Source organism: Tursiops truncatus, chromosome 17 (genome assembly GCF_011762595.2).
Source record: "Tursiops truncatus isolate mTurTru1 chromosome 17, mTurTru1.mat.Y, whole genome shotgun sequence".
NCBI classification, from domain to species: Eukaryota; Metazoa; Chordata; class Mammalia; order Artiodactyla; family Delphinidae; genus Tursiops; species Tursiops truncatus.
This window is the reverse complement of record NC_047050.1, coordinates 74,123,536-74,145,894: the sequence shown is the minus strand read 5'-3', so window position 1 is coordinate 74,145,894 and position 22,359 is coordinate 74,123,536. Positions and strand designations below refer to the sequence as shown.

Below are 22,359 nucleotides of genomic sequence, written 5' to 3'. Positions count from 1 at the left end.
CCGCCCCTGCGCTGCGGTAAATGGTCGGCTCCGGCGCCCGCCTGTTCCGGGCCGTCTCCACCTCCGTGCCCGAGTCCCATGGTGTTGACCACACCGTCCTTTGACATTGTCGGGGAGGCACCCCCCAGAGGACACTGCTAACTGCACTTCCAAAACCTGCTTTTCCCACGCTGACACGCGAGGTGTGTGACGGGCACCCCGCACACGAATCTCAGGCTTCATTTCAGTCCCTGGCGTCTGGGTTAGGCTGCAGCCCGGGCTGAGGGCCTGTAAAGTCAGCCATTACTCACCGTCTTCTAAAGATTCCACATTCACTGGCATTTTGATGTTCATAGCGAAAGAGTGTTTTTGCATTTGTTTTATGACCTTGCTTTCCAGTGAGCAAAGCTTGTGTGTTTCAAAAATTCACCATAAGCCCAGCTCCGTCAAATCGCTTTAAGTTACAGATTTTTTTCCCTATAAATTTTTGTTGACTACTTTGGAAAATATATTTCTTTCTTTCATTTTTAATTTTGAAACCATTTTCCTTCAGCAAATCTTGGCTGAATGCCAGGCATTGAGCTGGGGCTGTGGATAAAAACGCAATCAGCTTTCCCACAGCAGGGGTTTTGCCAGAAATAGGGCGCCCGATGTATTCGGGGATCTCAGTGGTTCAGAACCAACGTAGAGTGTATAATATGTCCTACCTGGCACCCCGCGTTGGATCACCACCCGATGGACCCAAAGCTGCGTTCAAGCCCACCACGCCCACACTGAGAGCAGTGTTTCCCCGGTGGATCACTGCCCATCTCTGTAATTCCCCCTTCCTGACATATCTGAATGCTCACCTTCCCTGGACCTGGCCACGGTTTTCTTCTGCTTGCCATCGTGCATTGGTTCATTGGTTCATTGGTTCACTCACTCAGCAGGTGTTTACTAAATACCCGCTGCGTGCAGAGTCAGCTCTGGCGACGGGAAACCTAGCAGCCACTGTCCGTGCCCAGAGGAGCCAGATGTCACGGGGCAGAAAGAGATGCACGTAGAGTCTGACAGTCCTCTGAGCTGAGTCCTGGGAGAGGTGTATTCAGAGCTCTGGCTCTGGGGGAGAGGTCGTCAGCCTCTCTCGGGCCCAGAGGAGGGTCCCTACGCTGATCTGGAAAATCAAGGTTGGCTCTGTTGCAGCAGAAACTAAGTCATATGGTTTCCTGCTCTGATGAGAAGAGGGCAGAGGGCACATATGTTTAGTGTCTGCTCTTGTCAAACACTCTCCTTGATGTTCATATATAATCGTGTATGTAACCACCTGTAATAACCACCTGTGAGAAAGCAATGCTTAGTCCATTTACAGTCTAAAGAAATTGAGCTCAGAGTTTAATTAGCTTTGCTTGTAACGGGAAGAGCCAGCACTGCGGCCTCAGAGTGAGCCAAGCCCCGGGCAGCTGGCATTCTAGAAGATGCTTTTGGTGCCTCTTTCAAGATGAAAATTTTCACCTGCTGGAATGTTTTAGACTCAGTATACACATGCTACGTGGTAGCTCCTGTATCCTGGCAGCCCAGGAAAAGTGGAAATCTGTGTCTGGTCTGGGCAACTGTTTATGCAAAGACGGTGCTGCAGTCAGGAGGGCAGGAAGCCTCTTGAGTTGGTGGGGACACAGCCAGGGAAGGGGCCAACCCCAGACGGCTGAGTGGGTTCAAGGTCCTGGGCCTCTACGCAGGAACCCTGCTGAGGGGGGCAGTCATTGTGCCCCTGGAGTTACATACTAAGAGAAGGACTCACAGTCAGGAACAACTTCCGGAAAAAGCAAACATTACCGTCACGCAGGGAGTGTGGTTGCCGTGCTAATCTATGCAAGTAATTTTCATTCATCTTCAAATTCCATCCATTTTATAAATCTACTCCAATTGGAACTTGGTGGTTATTAGGAATAGTTATTTGCCATTCCATTATTAATAATGATAATTGGGTTAATTGGTTATTTATACATCATCACTGTAATCACTGAGCACATTAAGTAGCTGTTTAGCCACCGTCGTATTAAGGAGGATCAAACGTTCTATTAATAATAAGTAGACTTATCGGTTAATTGATAGAGTCATTAAATAGTTTTTTTATTAGTAATAATTAAAGCAGTTATTTTGTTGTTAACATTTAGATCTATTGGCTCATTTGTCACTCTCTTTCATAATTAGATGAATGGGTTGTTTAGGTATTTTTATTGATGATAAAAAGAGAAGAGGGTGAAAACCTCCCATGAGCTGAGCTGGTGTCACGCACACCTTCGTTAATCCAGCCATACGAGGCCACCCCTCTTTTTTTATCACTCTCTCCTGTCTGCGTTTAATTCTGCAGTAGCCCTTCCCCGAGCTGCAGCCCCTGGGCAGCTCCACCCGGTGCCTCAGACACTCGCATCAAACACTCAGTCTTCTTCAGCAGGACGGCTGGTGCCCACCCTGTCCAGGTGCGCTCCCCGCCGCAGCGTCCCCGCCTCGGCAAAGGGCCCCATCACCTATCCAGTCCTTCAGGGTCGTCCTCGTCCCTTCGCTCCACACACCCGACCTGCTGTGGAGTCTTGTCCACTTCTCCTTCCAAACACAACCAAGTCAGATGGGCTCTCGCTGTCCCGATTCTAAAGCCCAGATCCCAGCCATCCTGGCCCCCAGCCCTGAAGCAACGCACCTGCCTCCCAGCTGCCCCCTCCCACCGCGGCACCCCACCACCTTCCCCGGGGCCCTGTCCCCGTCCCCTGCTCATTTCACTCCTTCACACTGACCCCGTCGGTCCTGCCGACGCACGGAGGTCCATCCAGTCTCAGGCCCCTGAACCCACTGTTCTCCCTTCCCCGGACTTTCTGGCCACTCAGTTCTCAGCTTAAACGTGGCCCCTTCTGCAGGGCCTGCCTTGACCAGCCCCAGCTAGGACAGCCCCTCAGTTACAGTCACACTGACTTCAACCCTAGGACTTCCAGTCCCAAAATTGTCCCTTCGCTTGCTTCCGCACTTGTTCTCTCTGTCATCGCAGCCCCCTCACCAGCTTCTAACACCTCCAGGGCCTGACAAGCCACATCCTGCATCCTGGCTTGTGGGAGCGCCCTGCGCAGAGCGGGCGGTGGCCCAGGACTTGAGGGATCCGCCTGACCCCCGCCACCTCCCGCCTCCTCGTTTCTACCTCCACTCCTAATACTCTTTCCTCGGTAAACAGTGATTGAACATCGTCCCTGTGCCCTGAGAATACAATGCTGAACAAAACCAGACACGGTCTCTGCCCTCCTGGGCCTTGAAATCCAGTGGGAAAATGCTGGACGCTCCCTGTTTCTGTTTTTTGAAGTTATTTCCCACTCTTCATACTTTATCCCTAAAGCTTGGGAGAAAATTTAGCAGTCAGTTTGTCCAATTTTTACAGCTGCTTTTTAAAAATAAAAGCCACACGTATGAACTAGACAGATGCAAAGCACCCCTGGTTGACGTACAGGTGGGAGCTCAGGAGAGTCTCCCTCAACACACGCACACAGGACGTGCCTCCGGACACAAGTCCTTGGAGCCCTGGTTTCCGCCTGGTCCGCGCACAACGTCTGCATCAGTGACGAGCGGAGGGTGACTTGCCTCTGGCTCCTCGGAGAGTCCCTGGCCGCACGGAGACTGGCCTTTCAGTCTTGACTTCCCTTTAGCCACGTTTCTTTCCTGAAACCCTAATAATATCCTCACCTATGAAAGAGGCGTAATAGTGCAGAGTCTTTGGGTTTCAAGCCGCTCTTTAAACAAGTTTATCGAAGTGTGGTTGACGTACAGTGTTGTGTTCGTTTCTGCTGTACAGCAGAGTGACTCAGTTACGTGTATACACATTCTTTTTCATATTCTTTTCCATCGTGGTTTATCCCAGGCTGTTGACTGCAGCTCCCTGTGCCGTACAGTAGGACCTTGTTGTTTATCCATCCTGTACATAATAGTTTGCATCTGCTCACCCCAAACTCCCACTGCATCCTCCCCCCACCTTGGCAACTACACGTCTGTTTTCCATGTCTGTGAGTCTGTTTCTGTTTTGTAAATAAGTTCGTTCGTATCATTTTTTTTTAGATTCCACATGTAAGTGATATCATATGATATTTGTCTTTGTCTGACTTACTTCATTTAGTGTGATAACTTCTAGGTCCATCCATGTTGCTGCAAATGGTATTATTTCATTCTTTTTTATGACCGAGTAGTACGCCATTGTATGTATGTACCACATCTTCATTATCCATTCATCTGTTGATGGACATTTAGGTTGTTTCCACGTCATGGCTATGGTGAATAGTGAAGCTTGTAGCAAGCAGGGGTTTTTGTTTTTTGTTTTGTTTTGTTTTGGTGGAAGGAAGGCAGCTTCGTGCCTAAAAATCCCAAAGCCAGTACGTGCAGAACAAAACAGAAAATTCATAAATTGCTTTGATTTAGTCATGAGCCATCTAGTTTCATTTGGAAACTTACCAACTACGTGACTCAGATGGCCTTTCTGTTTGGGGTTTTGTTTAACTTATTTTCAGGCGAAAGAGAAGATAAAGTGGGGGGACTAATTAAAGTCAACCAGAAGTCTGGGGGGTGATTAGTCCCATCTAGACAGTAGTTGTTGCCCGTCATGGGTAAGGCCCCCAAGGCCACTGGAAGATTCAGAAGTGCCGCGTGCACCATCAGGCAGCTGACGTCGCGCTCAGCTCTGTGGAGTGCGCTAGGATCCGGGAGACGCAAACGCCGCACCAGAGCCTTCCACCAGCGGCATCGCTGGGTCCGGCACTCTCCTCACGCCCCCAGCTACCCCATGGGAATCTCTCTCTAGTTGAGGCTCTGAAGGGCCTGTAACTCACATCCCAGACTAACCCCTCCCCCGCACCCCCACCCCACATCTCTTCCTTGCCCTGCAGGCTTCCCCTGGAAAAGCCTCTCCTCCTTTTAGTGTCTCAGGTAGCATCCAACCCCCGCCAGATGCTCACCTGTCACCGCTGAACTGCCGTGCAGACCTGCCCTGGTCTGCATCCCTCCCCGCCGTCCACTTAGCGCTGGGCCCAGCCTCACTGGTCTGCGTCCCTCCCCGCCGTCCACTTAGCACTGGGCCCAGCCTCACTGGTCTGCGTCCCTCCCCGCCGTCCACTTAGCGCTGGGCCCAGCCTCACTGGTCTGCGTCCCTCCCCGCCGTCCACTTAGCACTGGCCCAGCCTCACTGGTCTGCGTCCCTCCCCGCCGTCCACTTAGCGCTGGGCCCAGCCTCACTGGTCTGCGTCCCTCCCCGCCGTCCACTTAGCGCTGGGCCCAGCCTCACTGGTCTGCGTCCCTCCCCGCCGTCCACTTAGCGCTGGGCCCAGCCTCACTGGTCTGCGTCCCTCCCCGCCGTCCACTTAGCGCTGGGCCCAGCCTCACTGGTCTGCGTCCCTCCCCGCCGTCCACTTAGCGCTGGGCCCAGCCTCACTGGTCTGCGTCCCTCCCCGCCGTCCACTTAGCGCTGGGCCCAGCCTCACTGGCGTCTTGCCTACGCATGGCTTCACTGTCTCCTGGTCTGTCTCTTCCAGGATTCCTTCTCCCTAGTGACCCTAAGGACAGCAGAATGTCTTCCTAAGCACAGACCTGACTGTGTCTGTCTTCTAGAACACCTCTGTTATTCTGAGCTGCCTCAAAGACAAAGCCGGACTTTTCAGACCCCAGACTTGCGGCCTAGTTTTAGGGGCCTCTGCTTCCTGTTCTTACTGGGCATCCCATTCATGCCGAGCCGCCTGTTCCCCTTTGTCCTGCTCCGTCCACGTGAGGTGCCCGCCCTCTTGGACCCCACCTCGTTTGCCAAGGCCCCATTTTGCCCTCCAAGACCAAACTCACGCTACCCTCTGGGCTGATCCCCGATTTCCCCACTATGTCTGTACTTGATTTCTGTGCAGTTAGAGCACCTTTCTTCTTTGTTGTCATTTTCTATATTTTTAATTAGATTCAACAAATATCTCATGAGTTCTTCCACATGCCAGGACCCAGGGGTTTGCTACAAAAACTCCGAAAAGAAAGTATTATTGTACCTGCTACTCTGTATGCTTAGAAACCAGGCTTTGGATAAACCAGATACTGTGCCTCGAGTCAAACAGCTGCTCGGAATCTAACCGTCTGCCTTTGATGCCGAGCCCACGGCTTTCCCAGGAGGTCACGGGCTTGCGTTTCATTTGCTCTGCAAGACTGCAGTCTTCTGGAAGGGAGGGCTGGGTCACCTGGAGATCCGGAGGGAACACGGAAGGTGCCCGATACGTGTGGACTGGAGGAAGGACCTCTACCCCCGCCGTCTGGATCTCCAGGAGCCGCTTCTCCAGAGGCCCCAGGACTCTGCAGAGGCCTCTGATGTAAGGACCGAAGCTTCTGCCTGCTCGCTCCCCACTCCCCGCTCCCCTCCGTGGCATTAGCGGGTGCTGCCAGCATCCTGTCGCCCACCGACACCTCGTCTTCCACCCGGGGCTCCTGTGCCCCCAGACTCCATGATGCTTCTCACTCATGAACACGCTGCCCTTTTGCTGGTGGTGACAGATGTGAGGTTTCCTTGCCTCTGAAGCCTCCTGGGGGAGGGAGAACATTCTCTAGAACATTTGCACATGCAGGCCGTGAGAGGACGGAGGCTGCCACATAGCCTGGGACAATCGGGGTGCACGTCATGGGGCATGCACCCCACTGCTCTGTTCCCTCAGCGACCAGGCCCGGACCTCTTGTCCTCCTGCATCGTCATGTTCAGTCTTGGGGCTGTAGGATTCATACCCCCATTGCAGAGCACAGGGAAGTGGACCTCCGCAAGGCCAGGAGCTCGCCACGTGGATAGGAGGCGGCATATCTGGGGTTCCACTCGCGCCCTTGACAATCAGCTCCTGCAGAGTGTGGACCCTGAGTGCCGGGGCTCACAGCCAGGGAGTCAGGGACCACCGAGGTCATGGCACCCTGTGTGTAGAGACCTCGGAGAAGGCCAGGCGTATGCTAGGTGCCCTAAAATTCCAGTTTGCTCCCTGCTGGCTGAGAGTGCCAGGTGTAGATGGCGATGGGCCTGTGCACCCACACCCCCCCCCCCCAGCACCCCCTGCCCCTGGCTTGCAGAGGCGCTGGTATCAGAAACAAACGGAGTTTCGCTGGAGCTGAGTCCACTCTGACCTGGCGGGGCTGGACGCAGCCTTCCTGGGAGGAAGGTGTACACTGTGCCGTGTGATGGCCACAGTGTGGCCCCGGGGCAGCGTCCACGGGGCAGGCTGGCTCTAATTGAATCCTGACTGCTGTCCACCCCTTACCCCAACATTTCCCGCTGGGACTTGCAGGGCGCCCCTGGCCGGCTGGAAAGGAAGCCACGGCCACTGGCCAGCCCCTTGTGTGGCCGCGTCTGGAGCGGCTGTCCCACTCCCTCCAGCGCCGCCTCTTTGTAAGGCCCTTGCGGTGGTTATTTGATGACCGTGTGGGATTCTGCTCTCGGCCCTGAGCTGGTAGCATCAAACAGGCAGATACTCATTAACCCATACCGCCTGCAGAGAAACGACCCAGGTGCCGTGGTCCTATGAAGGTGGTGGACTCGGAGATCACAGAGCTGGGCTTGAAAGCCCCAAGTTCATTTAACGCGCAGACAGTCTTTTAGGAGATGAGGCTGTTTAAGGGTGGACTGGCTGTGGCGGGCGGGGAGCTTGGCAGACAAGCTTCACAAGGGAGGGGTGAAGGACCAGGGACACTGTGCTGGATGCCACTGTGTCTAATGCCGGTTCCCTTTCCTCCAGGTTCCAGTTCCTCATCTTCAAAACGGGATGAACAGGGCCCGCCTGAAAGGATTAGCGTGAGGATTAAGATGAGGTGAAATGCGTGTAGCTCAGGGCAGAGTAAACCCTAAACGGAGGGTGCTGCCCCCTCGGCCTTCTACACCTGTGTTTCCTGCTCCCTCCTTGCAAGGGTCCCTGCTGGAACCCTGGGCTTGTAGTATTAGCAGCAGTGAGGATGGTAGTTAGGGTGCTGCATGGAGTTGGTCCAGACAGGTAATTCTCAGACCTGGATGCTCTCCACAGGTACCTGGGGAGTGTTCCGAAGTCACTGACCCCTCAAATTTGTCCCAGACCTGTGCCTTAGAGTCCAGGCAAGGGGCCTGTTTACCTGTATTTACGACGAGCTTCCCAGGTGGTTCTGCAGCAGCTGGACTGCTCAGGATCCACTGGAGACGATGGCTGTGTGACCTCAGATGGGGCCCTTACCCTCTCTGAGCCTCAGTTTTCTTTATTGTTAAACAAGGAGGTTTAATTTCCAGTAGAGGATCCCTAGAGATCTGTCTACCCTAACATGCTGTGAGAGTGAAACTAACAAATGGCAGCAGCCCGCAGGGACGTTTGCAGGAGACGGAGGAGGAAGGGGAAACAAGGTCAGAGTCATAAGCGGGTCAGGAGGCCAGCTTCCTGGAACGATCACTTTGAAAGAGGCCAGTGCATTCCAGGGGCCGTCAGCATCACGGGGAGTGTAAGGAGGGATGAAAGCTAAGTGTATCCCATTTGCTCTCAGAGAGAGCTGCCTGAGGGGAGAAGGGGCCTTGGATGAGTTCCGTGGGGTTGAGGTTGCTGTGAGAGCCTCAGAGGTCAGGGCGATGTAAAAAGGTCAACTGGAACATGCCTTATGGAGGGGTGGGTCCTGGGAGTGCCACCTGCAGGGCTCCTGCTCTGCCGGAGGTGAGCGGAGCTGAGCTGGAGCAGGACTGAGCCACGATGGGGGGAGGTCACCAGCCGCCTTTGGTGCCCTCCCCCACCTCTGCCCTCATCCATTAGGGGGACCCTGCATCTGTGCCCACCCGGGCCACTGTCCAGCTCTGCCTGGCCATGCAGTTGCTCCAGCCCCAAGCAGACGTCTCCTAATAAAAGTAGACGTTCTCCCCAAAGGCTCTCCAGCACCGAGCGAGCTACGTGGAAAGCCAGGTCCAGGTGCCACCAAAAAGTTCTCTTCTGTAAACGTCGCCGTTCTCTGCCCTTTGTTGACTCACCAGCGCCCCCAGAGGGAGAAAAGGGAACTGTCCGCGGAAGCGGTAACCTTGGCCATTTTTTAGTATTTATCGTCCTCCAGTGGCGATGTATTGTTCTCTCGGAATGCACAGCGCTCTCCTCAGCTGTGTTCAATGCAGTTGACTTCTCCAAACGCTTACTGAGCACCTACTCTATTCCAAGCCCTGGACTTGTTGCTGTGCAAGATGAGATGCGGGGGGCAGCAAGAGGGGGGCTCTGCCTTCGGGGGCCCGGGGGTCAGATGAGAACTGTTGCACTGGCCTTCGGCTTGGGGGAGGGAGCGATTAATTCTGCCTGGGGAATTGCAGGAGATTTCAGAAAGGTGGAGACATCCATCCGAGCAGCGAGACAGGGGAGGGAGGGCATATTTGGAGAGACACCTGGACAAACAAAGGCCAGAGGTGCATCTCCTAGAACGTGTGTAGTGGAGAGAGAGAGGGTTTGAACAGATCTCTTGATTCACCCCAGGTGATTCGATGCTGAATGATGCTTGGGAACCACTGTTCTAGAAGCTTTTTGTTAATGGGTTAAGCCATCGTGTGTATGTGTGTTCACGCACGTACGTATTTATTTTAAATGCTCACATATTTTAAATATGTATTGGAATGGATGATATAACAGACAGTTAAATTATCCCACCAGCCAGACAGTACACACGTTACCGTTTTGCAAATTTTACTTCAGACCTTCTCTTTTTGCTCTTGTTACTTTTTGTTGAAAAAATGCAGTATTTCAAGTAAAGCGGTGGAACCCCCCTTCACTGGTCCCCATCCCTCTCCCCTCTCAGAGGACAGTGTCACCAGGAGGCTGCTCCACGCACGTTTGTAACCCAGGCTGTGCTCTTTCTCTGCAGGGCCCCCCAGGACCACCTGGCGTCCCAGGCCCCCCTGGACCCGGAGGCCCCCCGGTGAGATTGGTTTTGATTTTCTCTCCCCAGGGCACTTAGATGGAGGGTTTGTGACCCTGGGAGCCGGGGACATCGTGGTGCAGAGCCACGTGTTCGCTCTTTGTCTGAGAGCAGAGCAAAGGCATGAGCAAGGAGGGCCCCCCCAGCAGCCAGCCCTGCAGCCCCTTCGATTGGAAATAGCATCTGAGCTACACAGCGCATCGTTGGCTGCTGCTAGAGATGCAGGGGGAGAGACACACGGGGCTGGGGTCGTCCTTCTGAGGTCTTTCAGGAGCGGGTGGTTTGTCTCCCCTCCCGCATTTCAGGAGCCCTCTGGGAAAGTTCCCTGTAGGCCAAGCGGAGGGATGGGGTCCCACTGGGTGGGGCAGAGGGAGGTGTTTCCACCCATCCCGCCAGGCAGGAATGAAGGTGCCGGTGGCCCCGACTGCAGACCAGACGAGCCCTGCGCCGGCCAGCCTTGGAGGTGTGACGATTCCACGTCTCACCGTGGCCCACACCAAGGACAGCCAGGTGCCCCCGAGCGGTATCCACCCCTGGGTGCCCTCGTCAGAGCTGGAGACCTGGGCTCCTGCCAGGAAAGGTGCTGGGAGAAGTGGGCTGATGCTCGGAAGAGGTCAGACTGAAGGTTCCCCTCTGGTTCCCTTTTCAGGGTTTGCCTGGAGAGATCGGCTTCCCAGGAAAACCTGGGCACCCTGGGCAGGCGGTGAGTGACCAGGGCATCCCTCCCTGCACTGTCCCGTCTCCCGCATCCTCTGTGACGGGAGTGGCCGGGCCCTTTCAGCTGCCACCCGGGCCACTTTCCAGCGGGTGACGCTCCGTGCCCTTTCCTCCCTGCCGGCAGGACCAGGACCCTGGTACCCAGCCTGCCTTCTTCCTTCCGTGGTGCCTGTCACGTATGTGCTGTGTCTCCTGGGGCCGCACCCCATGGCCCCAGCCAGAATGCAGACTGGAGCACCCTCTCCCTAGGCCGCCGCCTGTGCTCTTGTAGCTCAAAGGGACGTTCAAAAGTCCTTTGCTGTTTAAAGTGTGGCTCCTCGTCTGTAGGGCCACTGCCAGAGGGTCGCAGAAGTGATGGAGGAGGAGACGTGAGACATGGTCCAGGGTGCAGCAGAGCTCTTCCTGGCACTGTGCCGATGGTGCTGCTTCTTTCCCAGCCAAAAAGATCCTGGGGGTCTGGGCCTTCTCCTTCCTTTAAGTCCTGAGGGTAGAGCTCATCAGACCTTAATGTCTCCACACGAGGAAGTGGGTGCAGACTGAAGCTGGGTGTCCCCTGCCGTTTTGGCCTGTAGCTCTTCAGGGCAGGATGGTAGGCGTGGCCTTGAGCTTCCGATACCATGTGACCACGATGGGCCCTCCCAGGCCTGGTGATGGACCTCAGGGGGCCTCTGCTCGTCCGGAAGGCATTTCCTTACCGGTGGTTCTCTGATGGGGCCAGCAGAGGAGGGGAAGGCTGTGGATACAGAAAGCCTGTGCGACCCACAGAGCTGACGGGGGGTTGGGACGCTGGAGAAAGGTGACAGAGGGAGATTCGACTGTGCAGCACACAGTGGTTGTCCTCTTGTCACTGGACCACAGTTCCATTGGTGGCTGTAGATTAAAGGACGTGATTGCTGGATGCCAGCGTGCTCGGCCCCGTTGAGCTCCAGGTCCAGGCCTAAGGCTCTCGACGTAAATTAAGGGCCATGACGCCCACTGTCAGGCGAACGGGTCCAAACCTGGAACGCGTGGTTAACCGTCACCCACAGACGTTCCTGAACACATGGTCCACACAGTTTCACCCACAGACACTTGACAGCAGCGAGAGCGCCACCGGAGAGCTGGAACACAGGACCAGTCCTGCGTGTCTCGCCCACCGTGCCGACCAGCTTCCGGCTGCGGCAACTCAGTGCAGCGCTTCCCTAACCGTGCCTTTCATGTTGGTCTGTTTTTCTCCCTCTTGGCGCAGGGACCTCCTGGAAAGGATGCGCTGAGCGGACCCCCAGGCCTGCCAGGACCAAAGGTTGGTGTGAGTTTGGGAACCCAAAACACAGAAGCTAAAGAGATTTTTGATTGTTGGTTGCCTGGGCCTTGGATCACGTTTGTATTCCGAGTCATGCCGGGCTCGGAAATGTTTGGATTTCCAAGGTCAGATATGGGCGAGCCCCTTATTCCTACTTAGGTAACTGGGGAAGGATGTGGAGGCCTAGGACTTTAAAATTATTCTGTTAGAAATGTGTGTGTATTTTATTTGCAAGGAGAAAAGCCTTTCAGATGCTCTTACATAATAAGAGACTTCAGTTTAGAAAATACTCTGGTGGGGCTCATTACAGTAAGATCATTAAGAAAAGAGTCAGAGGTTAACTATCATAAAATTGGGAAGCAAGTTCACAGTCTACCCACTTCAGATGGACAATTAAAAAACCATACAGCCAACATTTTAACAAGTGAACTTCACCTTTTCATAACAGACATTAAGCTCAAGGGTGAATGTCAGCCGTCCTTGAAAGGCAACGTTTGGATGTTATAGGAAAATTCGTCATCCTTTTCCATAAGCAGACTTAGAAGCTTAACTTTTTCATGACAAGATATAGAATAAGTATGGATTCAACTTAATTTTATGGGCATTTCATGTAAATATTCTCCATCCTCCTCGCTCATCTTTCAAGACAAAAGATAAGGGCTAACCCAGTATTTTGTAGTCTCAAAAGCACTTAGGCAATGTCTTCCCTCCTCTGCATCCCTCATTTCCATTCACTCATGTCTTTATAAATCAAAAGCAGAGCCGTTGAATATGGCATCTAGGAAGTGGTTTGAGCTGCGGTTTCTGGTCGCCGTGGTCGCACACATTTGAAGAGGTTCAGTAACACCTAAGGCCCAGCAGTTTTCTTCCTTCCAGCCTGGACCTGGTCCTGAGGCTGCCTCCTCCAAGCCCAGCCCCTCCTGTTTACTTCCGTTTGTGTTCCTTACAGGGAGCCCTGGGAGACAGAGGGGCAGACGGTTTGCCCGGACAGCCTGGCCCGCGGGTAGGGACTCCTTCCCCATCACGTCTGTTATTCTAAACGGTGTGTTTGGGGCTGTGTGTGAACCTCAGCTGACAGGGCCCAGCATCTGTATGAGCTGGAGTGTGGTAGGAAACAGCCGGGGTCATTGCAGAGGGGCTGTTTGAAAGGCCGAGGGCGGGGTCAGGGGGTCCATGGTGACACACCCTGGACTGGTGACAATGGATGCCACCCCTGGGGCAGAGGAGCAAGGGGGCAGTGCGTTCCTGGAACCCGGGAGCCGTGTAGCTGGAGGAGAGAGCCCCCGAGAGAGCGGGAGCCTTGGGAAGAAGGCCAGCATCGTTGCCTAGCTCGTCCTGGGAGGGAAGAGGCAAGGGGGTCAATACCCCCTCCTCTCTCTCTCTCCTGTCCCTTAAGCTTTTCCCTCCCTCCGATGCTCCCTGACCCCTGACCCCTACAGAAGCAAGGAAGCGCGGCTGGGCTCATCTGTAGAGTTCAGCATCTCAGGTGTGGCCTGGGCTCAGGCTGCAGTGGGTACAGAAGAGAGAGGGCTGGACTCTGCGTGCGTGTGTGTGTGTCTGTGTGTATATATGTGGTGTGGCGTGTGTGTGTGCATGTGTGTGTGTATATGTGGTGTGCCATGCATGTGTGTGCGGATCTGTATGTACATGTGTGGTGTGGCATGTGTGTGTGTGCTGAACGTATGTACGTGTGTGCGTATCTGTATGTGTATGGGGGGGTGGCGTGGGTGTGTACGCGGTGTGTGCGTGTGCACAGCGCCTTGCTTCCGGAGAGGCGTGTGTGCACACAGCCGAGCGCATGGGGAGCCCTCTCCCTCCCGTCACAGGGCCTCCGAGTCTACTGGGTTAAGCGCTAGTTAAGGCAGTGACCCGCTCTCAGCCACCAGCTCCCACCCCTGGCCCACAGGCAGGCACCTGGCGGACCCTCGGCGAGGGCTCACTGGATGGAGGGTGGGTCACAAACCGCCCAGCGAGGGCACAGCTGTGGCCTGGACTCACCTTGCTGGCCAGTGAAGGGCCGATGGGTAAATCCCGGGGCCCTGGGTTCCCTGCTGCCTCGCTCTTTCAAGGAGCGAGCACTCTTCAGACCAGATGGAAACCACAGGTTATAACGCACCGAAGCTGTCTCAAGGACGCCCGCCGGCGGGACTCAGTGTGCAGAGTGCCCACCAGGAGCCTCGCGCCCGCCCTGGACCCCGGGTTCTGATTATTGGCCCCTGCCCCCGTCGGCACACAGCGAGCCGCCACCGCCACCTGCGAGCACAGCAGCCCTTCGTGTTTTAAGACTCAACATTCATGTTTTAAAAAAGCATGTATAATGATCCCCAGTGACTGATGTGTGACTTGCTGTGTTTTGTCACAGCATGGACAAAGCACGCGTGCTCTGCCCTGAGGTGCTGGTTAGAGGTGAACCACGTGGTCTTAGAAGCACCAAGGCCACCTTCCAGGGTCTGAGTGATTGGCTGAAATTCAGGCATTTCCCAGAAGGAACTTGCAGCATTTGCATCGCTCCCTGTTACTCTCCTTTTTGGACTCCGTGGGTTTTGTGGAGTCCCCCGTACCTTAGAGCTGTGTTTCCTCCAATCTCTGAGTTGCCACACCCTCTGGGCTTACACCGTGTGAATTTTCACATTCCGTTCAATAGTCTTCAGAAGAATCTGTTCCCATTGAGTTCCCTGTGCACGATTCTGTGGACGAAGGTGATCAGTCAGAAGTATTGGGGTGAAACTGCGGTGCCCTCGGAGGTTCCTTTCATCTTTCCTTCTCCGTTTTTGTGTGTATGTTCACCCCTAATGGCTGGAAGGTTCAGAGAGGTCTGTTACTACAGCTCACGTGTCATTTTTGTACGATTTCTAGTGTGATACTTTAAAAAAATTTATCTAGAAAGTTCAAAATTGTGAGTTTCTGCCATTACGATGCTTTTAGGACATACTTTGTAGCTTCAGAGGAGACCTGGCAGGAGTCCTAGTTACTTTATCTTGACAACATGCCAGCTAAAGATAAATATCTTCAAAGAAGATGATGGCTACGTCCTGGACGCGGCGGGTCTTGAGTCAGCCCAGAGAAGGGACTGGTTGTGGGATGAGCGGATGCGTCGCCTCTTTGGCTCGTGTCAAGAATTCCGGACGCTGCCCGGCTCTCCATGGGCTGTGCTTTGGCTTAGGATTCAGGAAGCACTTTAGGTGGCCTTCGAAATGCTTTCTACCCAAACTCAGCCCCCCAGCACCTTTCCCACTGCAAAGGTGTGACTGTCCTAGCAGCATGTGGGATCTTCCCGGACCAGGGCACAAACCCGTGTCCCCTGCATCGGCAGGCGGGCTCTCAACCACTGCGCCACCAGGGAAGCCCCTCCTTGTTGTTTTGAGCTGTAAGTGTTTAGATTCAGGATGAGTGGACTCAACCTGTTTAAATGCTGTCAGGGCAACTCTAGAAGCTGTTTCTTTTGAGGGAAGCAGAAGACAGCGTGAGGGAGTGTGGACGCCCTCTCTCCAGAAAGGCGAACCACTCGGGTCTTCAAAGCCTGTGACGCTTGTGCTGCTTGTGTGAGAATCGAGGGTTGTGGCTGACGGGGGCTCTGAGGGTGTGGGACCAGCTGGGATGACGGCCATCTCTGCAATGCGAGTGGAAAATGATGGGGTGTCTATTATTTTATCTCCAGGGTGAAGTTGGGGAGCAGGGCCCGGCAGGCCGACCTGGAGAGAAGGTCTGTTCCACCTTCATTCGTTCAGTGCGTGCGTTTGTTAGTATACGCTACGCCTCGTGTCACTTGTCTCCCTGGAGCTCACGACCTTCCCGTCGTGCGCTCATTTACTTACCCCATGACGGTCGGCATGTCCTACGCATCTGTCGCTGTGGTGGGTACTGGGGTCACCACCACTGCCAAGAGCAGTTGAACAGGTGCAGCGAGTGGGGCCATGCAGGTGGGGGGGGCATAGGAGTCCCTCTCGCTCAGACTTGGGGGATGTCAGGAGACGGGGCCAGAGGTGACCTCGTGGCTGATCCAGAGGAATGAGGAGTCAGACAGCAAGAGAGGCGAAACAGGGCTTCCCGGGGAGGGAGTAGCAAAGTGAGGGCCATGTGGGGACTCCCCATGAGCAGACTCGCTCGAATTTGCTTTCCACGTTACCCCCGCTGAGCCAGACGTGTCTGGGGGGCCGGACGGCAGGCGGTAGAGAGCACAGTTCCCTCACCCTGGACCACGGGAGAGCCCCCTTGCTGAGAGCCCACTGAACAGGGACGCCGTGTTCTTTCCACAGGGACAGGCAGGGCTCCCAGGCGTGAGGGGAGAGAAAGGAGAACAGGTGAGTGGCAGCAGTGTCTTCCCAGCAGGGCCACGTGCCTGTGCCCGGTAGAGAAGCCCCCTTTGCAGTCTTCGACCCTGGGGGGATGGGTGGTGATTCAGGCTGGGATTAGAGTGTATTTCCTCAGCGTTCATGGAAGAGAAAAGGAAGGGGATCAGGCCGCTCTGGTCCGAGGGCTGGAGCAGAAGGACGGTGGCTGCGGGGTCTCTCTGAAAAGGGTGGAGCAGCTTCAGGTGAAATGTGTGGGAACGGTTGGGGCTGTTACCTGTCAGGTGCAGAATTCGGTGCTTCACACGCACCTGACAGGCTGTCCCTTGAACTTGGTTTTCACCACGGCAGGGCAGGTTGGGAAGAAAAACACAATACTTTGCCCAAGGTCCCCTTGCTCTCACCTGGAAGAGGCGGCCGTTACACTCAGGTGAGTGCTGATGTTTCCTAATTTTATCTTCCTCTGTAGGGAGAGAAAGGGGAACTGGGACTCCCGGGACCGAAAGGTGACCGAGGTGCAAAGGTAGGAGCTCCTGTCGTTGTCCTGGTCATCCGGTCCGTGAGCCGCAGAGTCTCCCTTCTGTAGTTTCTGTGCATTGCCTGCGGTTCTGTGGAGAGGGCAACTCCTTGGAGTCACAGTGGTGGCCTGGCGTACAGTCCTGGTTCCACCTGGCATGTGGTTCTGAGCATCTCATCTGACCGCCTTGTGCCTCCCTTGCTGCCTCCCTGCGTGATGCTGACACAAGGCGAATCCGCGGGCAGGTGGTCCCAGGAGCCCTCACGGATACCGAAATCGGTGGATGCTCGAGTCTGTTCTGTGAAATGGTGGAGAATAATGAATACAGTCAGCCTTCAGGAGCCAGCCCACGGGGGTCGGGGCCCGCTGTGTGCCAGGATCGTGGGAAGCACTGCACGTGTAGTGACTTAGGTGACACTCGTGACAACCGGAGAGGGGTCATGTTATCAGCAACACCCCCAGTTTATAAAGGAGGAAACGGAGGCACAGAAAGGCCAAGCCGCTTTCCCAGGGCTGCGTGAATGGAGGGTGGTGGAGCCAAGACCCGACCTCAGTCTGGGCCCAGCGTCCTGGCTCTGACCAGGTCCTCACCTCACACCAGCCTGGCCCGAGGGGAACCTGAGGAGCGGCCACACCCCCGAGGGGCCCTGGTGCCCCTGTCCGGCACGGTGCTGTCACCTTGTTCTCCCATGTTTGCACGCTCGTCCCCTCCAGGGTCCTGCCCTCGACCTTTCTCAACTCCCGTCCCCCTCTCTCGGGCTGAAGGCTGAGGGCTTTGTTCTGGACAGACCTGCGATCTATAAATAGAGATCCTGGAATGGAAAGAGCTTTGGTGGGTGAGCCATTCAGGCCTGCTGCTCTCCTGGACTTTTCAGAAAGCAGTTTTTATTTGAGAAACTCATTTCCAGAATGCAGAGGACTCAGCGAGACCATTAAGCCCGTGTTATTGCTTTGGCAGAGTTGCCAGGGCCACAGCAGAATCACATTCAAGCTTCCGAAGAATCTGGCCTGCTTTTCTTTTCCCCTAGAGAAATATGTAATAACAGACAATTCTGGTCAAAATAAAAAACCTAAAATAAGACATTCAGGCAACACTGCCCCCTTCTGACTGTGCCTTGAGCACCCCTGCCTCAGTTCTCTGGTCCACTTTCTCCCCACCAGCCATTGTGAGAATTTTGTCCCCAGGGCATCTTGGAAAGTAGGGTGATACTGCGTCTGTGTCAGCTAGCGCTCAGAGAGTTAAACTACGGAGAAGCTGGGATGGGAACCGAGGCCGGTCACATTAACTGCAAAACTCAAAGACCCTTCTCCAGCCAAGCATCTTCCTCTGAGTCAGAGAGCTGCCTGGGCTGTGGCCCACTGGCCCTTCCTTCACCCCGCAGCCCTGGGGGCGGGGGGAGGGGCTTTTCCAGAAAGGTGGCCTTGAGGCTCTCGGGGTTAGAGCCGCTCTCCAACCCTCTTCTTGTTTATGTCTATTCATACGTTCCACTGGGACACGCTCAGCTTTGGTCATTTGGACGTTTTAATGGAGGGTAAATTGGTTTGGATGAGATTGGTTTTGGAGCACGAGGTCGACAGTGTCAAGAGAATCGGGTAAACTCAGATAATGCAAATAGCGCTGAGAAAGGGTTCTTCTCTCTGAAGCTTCTGGAACTTTAGTCAGGGAAATGCTGCACAGTGAGTAGTTCAGGACTTGGATTCTGAGTTTAAAGCCAGCCTGAGCCATTTGCTGGCTGTGTGACTTTGGGCAGGTGAGTGAGCGTGGTAGCTTCCGTGGAATGGGAACACGGAAGCACCTCTGTTACAGGCATTTAGACGGAGACTAGAGGCGTTAATGCCTGTAGAAAAGTAAGTCGTACCTGCGGCTAAATCCTATATAACCATAGAAATAATCATAGAAGACTGTGTAACTACATTTTATTATCATATTATTGTTACTAAGAGCAGCCTTTCCTCTCTCTAAGCCAACTTTATTCATTCATTTGTCCGCTAATAACCATGAGTGGACCCAGGCCCGCAACAGGCCTGACCCTGGGCTGCTCGGAACACACCTGGGCCTCAACATCCCTGTCCTGACACCATCGTGGCTCACATGGGATGACGGGCTTTGGGGACCGCACCTCCTGGTGGAGTAGCCAGTGACCTCTTTTCCTCGGGGCAAATGTAGTAACAATTTTCTCCTCAGTGGGCCCTCGCTGACGATCTCACTCAGCCCCCAGATGATGCTGTGAGCTGGACGTACTATTGTCATTATTTTGCGCAGAGGAAGACGAGCTGACGGAAGTAGAATAGCATATATAAGATGGTAGAGTTAGGTTTCAAGCTCAGGCGATTCAACTCCCAAGCCTGTGCTGTTTACAGGAATGTCATAGTCACCCGTCAGGCCCCTGAGAAGAGCCTGTCCCCTTCGAAGAGGGTGGGGCAGGGCCCAGGGGAGTTCCTAAGGGCGCTCAAGCCCTTGGGCTCCGGCGCACAGCGTGGAGAGGTTGGCGGCACCGCGTGATGGCTGCAGCAGGTGGGAAATCACGTAAATGTCATCAACAGGGAGGTGGATCGTGTCCATTTTATTACCTTCGTTGGTTAATTAGTTCTGTCTCTCCTTTGTTTTATTTTAGTGATTGCTTTGAAGTTTCTAGTAGACGTCTTTAACTTACCACAACTAAATCTCTAAGTGCTAGTATACCACTTCATGTATAAATGTACGAACCATATAACAGTATATCTTCATTTCTCCCTTTTAGCTTTTGTGCCATTGTTGTCATACATTTACTTCTACCTGTGTTCTAACACCTATAGTACATTGTTACTGTTTTTGCTTTAAACAATTGGTTATCTGTTAAAGGTGTAAATAAAAAAGAAGTATTTTATACTTTAAAAAAAAGTTGGATCATGGATCACTTTATTTCCATGTGCACCATGGAATAGTACTTAGTGATATAGACGATCTACAGCTACACATACCAGCATAGACACTTCTCAAAATAAAGTTCTGATGTGTCTGCAGTATTTTATAATTTGGAATCTATCTATCTATCAGGTAGATGTGGGGTGGGGGATTCTGTTGTCTTGGGAAAGGTATCCCGGGACAGGCAGAGCTGGCAGAGGGTTAGTGGTAATTTATTTTCCATTTCTTCATCTAGGGTGAAACGGGTCCAGCAGGCCCCCCGGGATTACCTGGAACTGTAAGTTAACTCTGCTTCTAACCCTTTCTCCTTCTGCACACATACCACTTAGTTATAAGTATCTTTTTAAGGGAGGTTGTCAGGTCCTGTAATCCAAAAATGCGTAAGCTTCACTAGGAACCACCTTGTTCTTACTGATTGATTTTCGTCAGCAAGCACGGTTACTGTTTATTAGAACACTGGCTAGACCCTGAGCGGACATACCCACCTCTTGCCTATGGGGAAACAGAGGTCCAGAGACGAGAAGCCGTTTGTCCAGGGTAAGACTACAACACAGATATACAGCCACGACTCGCGCTTCTACCCCTCGCGTGTCTGAAGGTGGGCGTTGTGAGTTCGGGATGAGTAGTAACAGCATGGGCTTTGGAGCCAGGATAAAAGTGGGTTTGAATCCCGGCTGTGCCATTCACCAGCACTGCGGTCTTAGACACGTTATTTAATGTCAAAAAGACTTGGTCTTCTCGTCTGTTAAGAAAAAATGTTATACCTATAGCTATCTTGTGCATTTGTAGTGAAAATTCACTGAAATAATACAAGCTACAGTGCACAGTTTCTGGTACATAATAAATACTAAATTAAAAAAAAAATGAAGGCTATATAAATATGTGAATATAGTTTGCATTTTTTTTTTATGTGAATGTTTCTTCCCTGCCTTGATATTCTGTGCTTTGATCGGATGATTTTGGGGGAGGTGAACGTGGCCATGATGCTGGCCATGGCGGGGCACGTAGGGATTGGTCATTTAGTAGCTACAACAGGGGACTGCCTCATGTGGAGGGCAGGAGATGAGAGAGCCTGAACACCCAGAAACCCCATCTGCAGTGTGACTAAGATGGGCCCTCCGTGGTCTTCTCTGTGTTACATCACGATGCCACCACTGTTTTCTCCCCACACACAGGCCCCTCAAAATGAGACACAGCAAGTATTTCAGAGTCAAATTTAGAGTCAGAACTGGCCGTGTAACATTGTTGTTTAAGACTGGTAATATTTAACGTAGGCAAGTTTGCAGGGAAGGAGCACCGCCTTTTGGTGGGAGGCATAGTGGTAACGCTTATTTGAGAGGTTACTTGGTATTAACAGATCGTAAAGTGTCTGTCTAACCATCAGATTAGAGACTCCATTCCTAGGCATCTAGCCCGAAGAATTATTTGCACTGTGTGTATTTAAAAAATCACGTACAAGGATTTACATTGTGGTGTTGCTTATCATGAAAAATCACAGGCAACCTACATGACCAGAAGCAAAGAATTAACTAAACCACGGAATATGTGTATCATGGAATCCTACTTCATAAAAATTAAACACACACACGTGCACTACGCATATGGCTTTAAATAGATGCCAATATTCCAGAAAAGTTAAGTAGCAAAACTAATTTATGAATTACGGCGCGTGTGCAGGCTAACACGGGCTCCGCAGCCCACCTGCGTGATGTCCAGCATTCACTGGCCGTGTGAACTTCATTAAGAAATTTCTTTCTCTGACCTTCAATCTTCTTACGTATAAAAGCAGGGCAAAAACAGATAAAACTGCTTCTTTTACTGTGAGGAATAGATGAGTTAACACATATCAACAGCCATAAATAATGCTTTGCTGTTCTTACTTGTATAACTCTCGTGCAAAGTTACGCATTCCTATACGTTCATAATTGCAATTGGAAATAGATACAAATGGGTCTAAAATATGCTAAGCTGAAAAACTGTGTTTTCTTTTGGGGACGAGACTGGGGTTTGGAGAGATGGAGGGCACGGTGTAGGAAATCCCCTTTTTTCCCTCCTTGTTGAATTCATTGCGTTTTTGGACTAGAATCCACGACGTCCTTTTGTCCGCTCACTTATATTTGAGCACCTGCTGTGAGCCAGACGTTGGCAGAGCCTCGTCAGGGAGATACACTCTAGTCACGTGGCGGCCCAGACACACGGATCCTGCAAATCATAGTAAATGCTGTGACGGCAAAGAGCAGGTGCATAGCAAGGGGGCCTCATTTATATTTGAGTGGTGCAGGGGGAGGGAGATCTCTGAAGACAGGACATTCAAACACGAGCTCTGAAGGGTGGGCTTGGTCAGTCAGGTAAAGGAGAAGGGAAGCGCGTTCCAGGCCAGGGGAGCGGCGGGTGCGGGAGCTTTGAGATGGGAGGAAGCAGGCTGCCTGGGAAGTATTCATGCAACGCAGAGGGACGGCCATGCGGGGACCAGTCCATGGGGTCCTCAGCTGCTGGGACAGAGAGTTTGCATCAGCTGGGCTCCCTGGGCCCAGAGCTGAGTCCCGCAGCCTGGCTTCCTTGTCACCTGCGTCGTTGCCAGCAGCCGCTGGTGGTGGAGGGGTCCAGCGGTCCAGGCACAGCTCTGATTACTCGCGTGGATTCTTCCGTTTCGGCCCCGCCATACCCTGAGAGGAGACTGTGTCATCCCATTTCACCGATGAGAGCAGAGAAGCTGGCAGGTGTCCGAGGTCACACAGTTTAAGGTGGAGGTGACAGGCTTTGAGCT

At 53.2% G+C, this 22,359-nt stretch overlaps 1 protein-coding gene across 1 annotated transcript in view; it reads left to right on the top strand.

Moving 5' to 3' along the window:
• Positions 1-22,359, top strand: part of COL22A1 (collagen type XXII alpha 1 chain) — a 261,283-nt gene that overhangs the window by 148,461 nt on the left and 90,463 nt on the right. Inside the window, exons 24-31 of the mRNA XM_033842909.2 lie at positions 9,829-9,882; positions 10,532-10,585; positions 11,828-11,881; positions 12,831-12,884; positions 15,540-15,584; positions 16,138-16,182; positions 16,640-16,693; positions 19,828-19,869. Of these exons, the coding sequence (XP_033698800.1) occupies positions 9,829-9,882; positions 10,532-10,585; positions 11,828-11,881; positions 12,831-12,884; positions 15,540-15,584; positions 16,138-16,182; positions 16,640-16,693; positions 19,828-19,869 (402 nt within the window). The remainder of the gene's footprint in view (positions 1-9,828; positions 9,883-10,531; positions 10,586-11,827; positions 11,882-12,830; positions 12,885-15,539; positions 15,585-16,137; positions 16,183-16,639; positions 16,694-19,827; positions 19,870-22,359) is intronic.